At 33.0% G+C, this 11,296-nt stretch overlaps 1 protein-coding gene across 11 annotated transcripts in view; it reads left to right on the top strand.

The window, feature by feature from the left end:
- The first annotated feature begins 2,805 nt into the window (after positions 1 to 2,805).
- Positions 2,806 to 11,296, top strand: part of LOC138318335 (leucine-rich repeat-containing protein 9-like) — a 44,643-nt gene continuing 36,152 nt past the window's right edge. For 8 of the 11 annotated variants that reach the window (XM_069260617.1, XM_069260616.1, XM_069260615.1 and 5 more), the window contains exons 1-7: positions 2,833 to 2,948; positions 7,495 to 7,856; positions 8,044 to 8,265; positions 8,677 to 8,817; positions 9,153 to 9,216; positions 9,489 to 9,559; positions 10,925 to 11,104. In XM_069260617.1, the coding sequence (XP_069116718.1) occupies positions 7,656 to 7,856; positions 8,044 to 8,265; positions 8,677 to 8,817; positions 9,153 to 9,216; positions 9,489 to 9,559; positions 10,925 to 11,104 (879 nt within the window). In that variant the 5' untranslated portion in view covers positions 2,833 to 2,948; positions 7,495 to 7,655. Of the gene's footprint in view, positions 3,068 to 5,938; positions 6,073 to 7,494; positions 7,857 to 8,043; positions 8,266 to 8,676; positions 8,818 to 9,152; positions 9,217 to 9,488; positions 9,560 to 10,924; positions 11,105 to 11,296 lie in introns of those variants that run through there. The other 3 variants (XM_069260608.1, XM_069260609.1, XM_069260610.1) reach the window with 3 other exon arrangements.

The following is an 11,296-nucleotide window of genomic DNA, read 5'->3' as shown; positions in this document are numbered from 1 at the left end:
CACTTTTTCAAAATATCCAAATAGGTCGCTTTAATTCTTTAAACTTGAACTAGACTCTATAAAAAACTACAACAAGGCTATTATATCTTTTACATATTTTGTATATGGCATCTTAGCTGCAACATTGTAGTTCAAAAGACTTTTAGACAGAAAATGGTGTCGTCTTTAGAGCTACAATTGGGGCCTAGTACTGCTAATGGAGCAAAGTAGTGACTATGTAAACCATTATACTTTAAAACGCTTGTTTACATTTTATCGTACTCGGTTGATATCGCTTACCTACTAGGCAATAAAACTGAACCACATAAAATATCAGATTCTCATCGAGGCATTATTTTTTTTACATAATACATATGAAGGTCTTTATGAAGGGAATTTATACGGCAAGTCCACAAATTGTGAATTTGATGTCGTGTAAGCGGTACTGTAGATATTAAGAATGTTAGTTATGTTTGTTTTGGACAAAAATAATATGTAAATGCATGTATACGCATAAAATAATTGGAAACCTACAAAAAAGTATAGAAAACTGTGCCCGAAAGATTTTCGGAGGCAGTGCTCCACTACGACACATAGGCACCAATTCGTACCCGGCTGAAAAGTATACGGTAGGCCGGGTACGTACATATTCGTTCTAATGGCATACAAATAGCGTATACAATTAACAATAATAATAACATAATTGATTGATCATATCCAATGTCTGATTTCTGTCCAACAGTACAGCTAACTACACAGAACTTGAAAATATTCCCAACAATTTAATGTAAAGTGCAATTTTTACAGTTGATCTGACAGCAGATGAAAAAATTTTAATTGCCTACAGCCAGAATAAAATCTTTGCATCTCTGTACATTGTATCAGTGGATTTTTTTGAAAAACACAAAAAATCTTTTATAAATGTTGAAACGAAACTTCAATGATATATATAGACTGACCTCACCAGAGTCTATCCATAGCCTGCTCGATCATCATCAGCTTCTGAACAATTTAGTAAAAAAAAAATGACGTTGCCATTTAAAACGTCACATTTGATTGGTTTATACATGCATGTATTTAAATCTCTGATACTTGTACATGAAGGCATAATAAGGCTATTAATAAGGCAAAAACGGCAAAAAAACACCCTGCAATCAACACATTTCCCTCATTCCCAATATATTTTTCATAAATAATACGACAGAATAAGACAATATATTTAGTTTAAACTTTCTTTATTTAATGTCTACATACAACAATATAATATATAAAATCGATATAAAGGAACATAGAAACAAGTGTCTAAGACACTTATGTTAATCTATGACCTTGATATAGTTAGACTATCTAATCTATAAGATATTTGTGAATCATCGTAGAAAAGTTGTTTTATGAGGGACGTATTTTTGATGCTATCGTTTTCCTCGTCAGCTAGGACAAGGAGAGCGTTTTAAAAAAGCCTTTAAAACTTGATCATCATAATGGATAAATGTATGTGGATTATGATTAGTTTAGGTCAAAATATTTATTTACATTAGGCAAAAGATTTATTTACCTTAGGTTAAAAAATATCTACCTTAAGGGCAAGAGATTTACTTACCCTAACGTTAAAAGTTATTTGACCTTGATAAAAAGACGTATTTTTTTCTCTCAAATTATTACTAGATAGACTTTATTTAGTGTCAATAAATGGACTATTTTTTAAACCTTGTTAAATTCTTTTAGGGTATTTTTATCAGTTGTTTGATATATATTTCTTTAAGTTTTAAAGGACTTAAAATTTAATTTCCCTGATTATATAAATGTTTCATATTGTTCAGAATGTGGACAAGTCCATTATGTGATTAGGGTCATAAATTATATCTAATAGGGACTTCAAGGCCGTTTTCGTTTAAGTTATAAAGTAAATATATCAAGTATAAATTCTGACGGACCTGCAGTTTTTTTTTTATACAGGCCTGTGAGGGCTTTGTCAAGGCTCGTCTGAAAACAATATAAAATCATCGAAAACGGCCCTCGTTACATTTAACTTTAAGGGCAAAAGATTTGACCTAAGGGATACTTTTAAGGTCAAATGTGGCCAAAAACATTTGACCTTAAAAGTATTATGTGTATTTTAATTATGACACTAACACGTTAGTACCTATTTTTGTACATAGGGATCTGCGAATTAGTTACAGATTATATAACCATGGACCCACCTGAGTATCCTAAGACCATTTATACACTGTAGACGTTTAAGAGGTCTAGATTAAAAAACGATAAAAATCTTACTCTACATGGTACTGTATGTAAACAAGGATTTATAAGTCTCATATACGTCCTTGATGTAAAATATTATTTTTATCGTTTTTTTTATTTAGACCTCTAAAACGTCTAAAAATTGTCTTAGGGCACTCTGGTGGGTCCACAGGGACCTGGCACGAAAAATTTTTAACCAATAGTATACATATATATATTATAGTATCATTGATACTATAATATATATATGTATACTGTTAGTTTAAAAAAATCGTGCCAGGTCCCTGTGGGTGGGTCCATGATTTTATAATCTGTAACTAATTCTCAGATCCCTGTGTTTTTTGTACTATATATATATTTTTCTTTAAATTTATCATATATATATATATATACATTGTACGATACAAGCTTCTCGGAGCTTATGGTCATTGTCCAACATCATCGACAACTAAGTAAAGTTTCTCGTATCTTGTATAAGCCTATAATATTTAGGCCTATGTACATAATCTATGAGCTCTACGTAATGATCCTGATGAGTAAATGTTTTGGAAACCCCAATGCAGTGCCCCTTTCGTCTCGTTAGAAACGACCCCGAACACGTGATCTTGATTCAGCCAATCGGGTTTCTTCATAAAGTTTCAAGATGGCAGACACTTTGAGGCAATAGTCTTCAATGAATGGTACGGGATATGTTTACTTTGGATTTAGAGAATAACACGTGTTCCTCTGTAAGCAAGTTTTCATGAATTACATCCTATACAGAATAGCATATGTGCAAACCTGTTGTACCGAAATATTTTCAGCTTACAACTCAAACTACACTGATGTGAAACGTGACTGCTCAAATGTATGTAAATAGTAGGTAGGCCTACATCTTTGTGATCTCCCAGTAGAAGAATCTTGATTATACATATGATGTTTACATATTTTATGTCGCCTGACAGGTTTCTTTCAGATTGTTTTTCTTGCTTTTTATACTATTGGATCGTGATAATAGGCACGATTGTACAAGTAAAGTAACCCTGTAAGCAAATTATAATGTCACTGCGGGTCATCAATTGATGCTTCCTAGTTTACAACGATTGTGATGATGTAGATCATGCATGTAAAGGCAGAGAAATTGTATGAAATAGTTGATTGATATAATTGGCTTAATAGTTAAACTTGAAGTAATATATCATGTTACATTATATTAATTATCTATAGACTCTATATATAACACCTGACACACTTGAATTATACAATAATGTAGTACTTACATGTTATAATTAGCCCAAATGCTACAGTACGCTGTACAATAATGCCCTACATGTTGTAGAGCTGTCATTGATATAAATTTTAAGTATCAATATATGGAAAGGAAAATATCACAATGTATGGATATATATTAAACAATGGTGTTATTGAGAAAAAGACGAAATCAGGCAGATCAATCGTTATGTGTGTAAAAAATATTACATAATTTGTTAGCATTTGAAATTCAAACGTTTTCATTGGTCATAGGCAGGTCATCAAGTACAATTTCGGTCATTGTATTGACTTTGGAAAATAGGAATCCATATCGTATCGGAAGATGAAAATTGTCCATCAATATCGCTTACCAATGACAACTCTAACATGTTGTAACCCAATTTTTAAATCCTACTGTAAGCTCATATAGAAAATACATGGTTAGTATTACAATACAAGGTTTATTTTGGTGCGAGACTTAGATAGGTAGCCGAGATGACAAAACTTTGCCAATTAAGTCATCTTGGCTTTCCATGTCGAGCTTCAAATACAAACTGTGTATTCTGCTTATCCTGCAGCCATTATGACATTCAAAACGAAATCAAATTGCCAGTTTTTTACTTGGTTTCACAAGACTTTTCTTTGATTTAGAGCAAAAAATTCATTTACTAAGTCGAATTAGAGTGTACTCCCAGTCTGTGACATTAACGTTTTTCCCTGCTAGTCCTTTGGACTAGTGAACCCCAAAATAACACTAGTCCTGCTATTTAAACATTCATAAATTATAGTCCAAAATAAATATACAGCCATATGCGTTTTGCCACACAGCACTTCGGTCATCATCAGTTTAAGATTTTTGATCCAACCAAGTACATTCTGGATGCGTTTTTGAATGCAAATTCTAACAAAATGATGCATTCCGATTGAAATAATCACATACAGAATGCATTCAAAATTTGTTGGTATGGACAGTCATTTTGAATTCTTTCAAATTAAAAGCTTGGTATATATATGAATTACAATTTATATGCCAAATTTAAGGTGTTTGCATGAGTGGCCGGGTGCCTAACTGCTATATAGTTCCCGAATTCCGAGGGCTTCATATACCTACAGTAGCTTATAATAATATAAGCTATACTCAAGAGTTGCATGTAAATTAATAGCTAAACATACAATAGTGTTTGAATATATCAAGTATATCAATTTGGTTTCCAGTTAATTTCATAAGCATTGAACAAATTGCACAAACAGTGCATGCATGCCAAAAAATAAAGAACTTTTTCCATTTTCCCTGTGTTTTTTCAAAAGTATTCAGTTGTATGTATATAATATTAAGGTAATGGTATTCTGTCTACACTGTTACTTTTAATTAATTCTTTGTCCCATAATATAATAGTAATTAACACAAATGGTTTGTGAATCTTTTTACCTTTTGTACTATAGAGCTCAACTCTATACAGAACACCACCACTAATGTTCTACCAGTATTAATATATAACTATCTGTCAATGAATGCATAAACATTCTAACTTAAGTTTTAATTACATAGTATATGAAATTTCAGACATCATGATATGATTACCGGTAATGAACCATTCTGGTATGTTTGTTCTCATCAACAATATAGTATGGAATAGAAGTCTTTGAAATGCATAACAAGGAATTGATCTATAGATACAATGAGCCATGGAAGTTTACAAAATGTTTTAAAAAGAAGCTTCATAGGATTGGTACAGTACTTTGTTATACCGGTATCTAGAATACAATCTAAGGTGTCATGGATTATTGTGAGGTTATACTACACTACCATTCATATAGTGTCTTTTAATTTGGGACTATTCAAAAAACAAAACAGCTCTTTTTATATACATTCGAGACAAGTTGAATACAACCAGATAAAAGGCTAAATACCCAAGTGTTAAAAGCTTGGAATGTACATGTGGCAATTAAAAAAATCAGACTACTGAATTAAAAAAAAGTTATATAGTATCGATCGCCATATAGTTTACACTAGAAATTAGAATAAAGCTTTGTTTATGTACTAAAGTTTGCATAGAATCTGTGTTTATGACTATAGTTGTACCTAATTAGAGGTGTGTTCAGTTGGAACTGTTAAACTGTATACATGTACAGTAGCTATCATGTTTCACCAGATTATTTTTAAATGTGTTTTCAGCTATTACTGGTATATAGGAAATATGATATCCGCGACGTCTTTTATAAGTTGCCAAATCGTTCACCAAAGTACAGACATGTTTACTTACTGATATCTGTGGTGTTTACTTGGTATTGTTATTGTACATATTTGTATCAGTCATGAAGAGATTTGTTGTCTGATGCTAGCTTTGTTTGTTTGGTTTATTGTCCTATGAACAGTCGGGTGATTTAAGGACGTGCCAGGTTCAGGAGGTGGAGGAACGTACACCAGCTAGAGTACCTGGAGAAAAAGTTCAAATGTGTAAACATATAAAAGTTCTTGCTTCTGCAGACCATGCGATTGTGTGGTTCGTGTTGACACTGTTGTGGTTATAATTATGTATGATACATTGCAGCAGTTAGCACATTCAGAATGACGTCAACTTCCTCTGGAAGTTCCAGAAAATTTTTGTTTTGTTAAACATGGTAATTTCAGTCAATAGTTACATTGGATGTAGGAAACATTGAGTGGTTTTATATGGATTTCCATTAAACTTATATTTTGATGTTGACAGTACACTTCGGTACAATAGAAATTCATTGATTCATAACTCATTACTAGTCATCTTGATCAAGTTGATGAAATGTGAATCTACCATGTCATATGTATATTGTATATATTTTAATTCATTTGTTCATTCAACTTCTTTGGTTATCTAATTGTATAATATATTAAAGATGCATGCTCCACCGCTGACAAGTGGTATTTTTTCACTATCAAAATCATGAGCAAATGATTTAGTATTTTTCTTCAGTTACAAAAGTTACTTACTCTACGCCATTACCACCATTGAAAAGTTTGAGCTTCTAATTTTACTTTAAGTTAAAAATGTAAAGAAATAATTAATTGCATCCCGAAAAAATTCTGTGTCACTACACCCTATATGGAATGAAATACTGATTGCGCATACACCAAAGGCAAAATAAATTATTTTATCATAGTTTTTGTGTTAATTAGACATATATATATACGATTGAACACCAATTATTGTTCAAATGATGAATGTCATTTATACTCTGTCGGCGGTGGAGCATCTTTAATACATTTATAATTTTAATGTTAACCCTGCAATGTTTAACAATAGAGAATAATGTTCAATGAGTTCAAATTCAATTATAAAATCGGTGTTTATGTATTTTTGTCATGAATGAATTGCTTTACATATATATATATAATTAAGAAGGTATCGGTTTTTAAATGGTTGTTGTATTGACATAAGATATAGATTGCTCTGTACCACTTAGAAACATTTGCTGTAAATTATGCTAATGCGATAACATTACCTGGTATTAAAATGCCATCAAGTTTTTCCAATTGATTATGATTATGTTTACTTGTATATTGTGAATGGTTTGTGAGATTAACCAATTTGGTCTGGTGATATAAAAACTTAGCAGGGAAAACATTATTTTAATGTACTACTTCCTGTTTATAAAATATTGATCCTTAAGTTATATTGGGGTATTTCACTCCAGGCCAGATTATGGACATTCAGCTTTATGTAATGTATGAACTAGTGTGTCTGGGATAATACCTATTAATGGCCTTGTAAGTACTTAGGTATATATTTGATCTGAAGTCTGTGTTTGGAGTGAGCTACCCAGTGCCAATATACCTGTCAGGTAATATTAACAGCACTATATAGGTACTTTATATGTAGTGGTTGGTGGTATATATCTGGATGTCAGGCACACACTGCTTATACATATAGGCACTAATCCTGTATACCCACTTAATCTTTAGAATGTTTTTACAGATTGTAAAGCATAGAACAAAATGACTTCCAGCATTGTTGATGTTGAGATACATATATATTGAGATGTTTTATTTAAAAATTTCTGTTTCAGATGGTTTCTAGTTAAGATGTTCACACCGGAGCTGCGAGGTAAAACTGCTACAGATATCACTTAGGGCATGCTTGTCACATGGTACAGTGAATGTTGAAACAGCTCTACCCTGACATGGGAAGTACTCCAGACAGCCACAGTGGACACCAAACTCAGACGTGATGTCATTGTCAAACGGGTCCCTCTCTGGGTCCCTGTCAGGGTCCAGTTCAGGGGGACTGCTGCGGCCATCTGGGAGCACCACCGAGACAGGTGGGAGTATTGGTGGGATCCAAACAGGATCCCTTATAGGGTCCTCATCACAGTCAACCCTCAAGCCAAAATCCTTAAAGGAAGAGGAGGATGAAATACTCAGGGAAGTTGTAAGTCATTCTGTAATTGAGTCAGCCTTGTGCAATATTGTTTAAGATAATGGAAGTTTTAAAATAAAACCATGTAGCAATACAATCATATGCTAAAGTTTGAAAGTAAGAGAAAATATTATCACAAATTTTTAAAATCCAAGTTATTTCAAAATTTGAATAATATTTGTTTTTTTTCGTGTTACAGTGCAGCGTTAATGGACTAAATTACAACAAAATCGAGAATGGGGAGGTTTTTACCTGTACAATGCTGGAGATGTTCTTCTCTGGGATGCCAAAAATTGTGGCAATGAGACACTTCCCCAATCTGTCTTGTCTGACGCTTGTTGACCAGCAGATACAGAAGATAGAAGGCTTGTCATGTCTCAACAACCTCAAGGAACTATGGATCAGTGAGACAGAGGTCAAGGTCAGTATATATACACAGTCACATGATATGTGCCTTAACGAATACAGAGACCAACTAGGCAGGTATCACTAAGGGTCAATTGTTTGAGTCCAGGTACTGCCTTAATCTTTGAACAAGATACTTAACTTTTTGTTTCTGTACCATGGGTATATTGAACAATTTTAGAAATTCTGTGTGTACCAGGTAATCTGTTGATATCAAGGGAATATTTGTATGGGAGCTCCAGCTGAAATAATAATATTAAAGAACTTGGAAAAGTATGAACACGTTTTGTTTTCTGTGTTATGGATCCTTTTTTGACAGCCACCTTGTAGAATTAATCTGTAAATCAGTCATGTGATTTTTTTGAATGGCTGCAAGAATTCAACACATTGATATTGTTTCTCATTGTCTGATGTTCTTGGGTTCCAGAGAATTGAAAATATTGGTGCTTTGAAGAAACTGCAAAAGTTGTATTTATTCTCCAATAAGATTAGTAAGATAGAGAACTTGGATCACCTAGTGGATCTGGAGGTGCTATGGCTGAACAGTAACAGTATAGTGCACATAGAGGTAGGTCTACACACTACAAAGTGCATTCTCTCTTAATTACAATGTAATTTACAATGATTGAAAGACTAGATATATGGTTACAATAATTAACTACCTTAATAATCACAGAGTAAATTGATGCTGCATGCAAAAGTTAAAACAAATTCCTAAAACTCAAGACTTGAGTCAAGATAATAGAGGTCACTGCTATTCAAAGTTGGGGATGTTCATATTAATGCATTAAAGAAAGTGTTTCAAATGTTCAACTGAAAACCTGAGTTTGGCACAAGAATTTTTTTCTGAGCTGGCTTTAATTTATAAACTTGTACTAAAACCTTTTTTGTTTTCTTTTTCAGAACCTTTCATCATTATGCAAACTGAGACAGTTAAATCTTGCACAAAACTGTATCACCAAAATCGGTAAGTGTTGATATGCTGTAATTTGACTAAAACAATAATATCAAGACAAAGTTTGTTATCAAGATGGCTTAAGATTAATTATAGTGTTAATCATGTTGATTATGCTTCTTTCATCAATTTTCTATCCTGTCTCAATTCAATTTGACCTAGCTATCTGTCTTATGAACTACCAATGTACATTGTATGCTTTTCTCATCAAACTTTGTTGTGAACCTTTCTCTTGTTTTATTTGTAAAGTTCTAACAGCTGTTTTTTTTTTTATCTTTACTAAGGTCATACTTTAGATTCAAACCAGAATTTAGAGGACTTAAATCTGTCAGGAAACAATATATCATCTTTACGGGTAAGAGCACAAATATATTGCCTTTATGGGTAGGTACAATAATTCCTTTTGTTATACCCCTATGAAATAGTTCCTATATAAACCTATATAATTGCCAAAAATGCCAATATATGAACTGTTCCGTCGAGCGGTCCAAAAAAATGTTAAAATCGACTGTTAAAATGTGCTGTTGGACCGGAGTGACGTCACACCTACAATTCGTGACGTCAATGCATTGTTTTGAGTCAATGGGTATAACAAAACAGTTATCGACTGGGTTTTCGGGCAACAGATGATTTGTTGGACCCTCACACAAACTGTTGCCCTTGGCCTTCGGCCTCGGGCAACAGTTTGTCTTCGGGTTCAACAAATCATCTGTTGCCCTCAACCCCAGTCAACAACTGTATAATGTAGATGTTATACATCATGAGTGAAAGTTTGTATACAGATTATGATATATTTGTCTCTGTATCAAACTATTATCTACATGAATTGATATGATAATAGTTATTTATGATACCTTTTCTCATAATCATGATAAATAACAATTTTTAATACAACGCGACTAGCGTTTGTATTATTGCTATCCGGTTTACTATGATGTGTAGGACTGAGTAGGACTTGCCCTACAATGACATCCAGTGGTGATCTCTTGAACCATTTCATTCATAAACTTCCATTCATAAATTCCCTATTCATTGAATAATATTCCCTTGGACCAATCAGTAGTCATGGGAAGAGTGCCTTCTGATTGGTAGAATACACAGAGTGTGTATAGAATACACAGGGTGTTATATAATACACAGCCCATCTAGGTCAAATGTTGCCTGCTGGTGACTCCTCTGTCCAACTTACATAATCTCTGTTAAAGATAATTCAAATTGGACTTACTATCTAAGGCTTATAGACATAAGAGTTATTAAATGAATTAATCAGATGCCCTTTCTGTGTACCTTAAAATAATGTTTTTAAATGAATGTTAAACACAGATCTGAGGTAAAGGCAAAATAACTTATAAGGCTGCCCTCATATGTGCATGGTTTTACCAAAATAAGTGTATGTGCAACATAAGAAACAAGAGTATAAGGATAAAAACTCATTTTAAAGAAGACTTTTGTTTTCTTTGTAATTTTTATGTAGGAACTTTAATTAAGAAAAATGTCAAACAAAACATATGTATTTTCTGTGATCAGTTGAATGTTCTTGAAATAATTGATATTAAAGTCTTTATAATATGGTTTATATATTTTGATTTTGGAAATTCATTTGATTTCATTCTATTTTTCTGTTTCTGCTGCGTTGTATTTGCAGTACTTTGTGTACTTTGATTTTGATAATTTAAATAATATTTAAAACAATTTTTTTTAATTTGTTTGACCTTTTAAGGACCTAACCCATCTGATGGGACTGTCCAAACTGCGGAGCCTAAGTATGAAGGACCCAATCTACTCGCCAGCACCAGTCAGTCTGCTCTGTAACTACTCCACACATGTACTGTATCACATGCCCCACTTAGCCACACTGGACACGTACGACGTCAGCAAGTCAATTGTGGATATGGCTGAGGTGAGCTCCATGTTGAGTACTCCTATAGCCCACCGGCCCTTATCCAATACATGTTGTATTAAAATTGCAGTAAAGTTCCCCAAATTTTATCCCCCTCTTCTTTATTTGAAATTCAGAGCTACAATAAGGTCAAATTATTTGATTTGTAGAAGCCTACTAGCTAGGTGTTTAGTTTGATTCTTACAGTCTCAC

Source organism: Argopecten irradians, chromosome 3 (genome assembly GCF_041381155.1).
Source record: "Argopecten irradians isolate NY chromosome 3, Ai_NY, whole genome shotgun sequence".
In the NCBI taxonomy this organism is placed as follows: domain Eukaryota; kingdom Metazoa; phylum Mollusca; class Bivalvia; order Pectinida; family Pectinidae; genus Argopecten; species Argopecten irradians.
The sequence above is the reverse complement of the archived record's forward strand: the minus strand, read 5'-3'. Positions and strand labels throughout refer to the sequence as shown.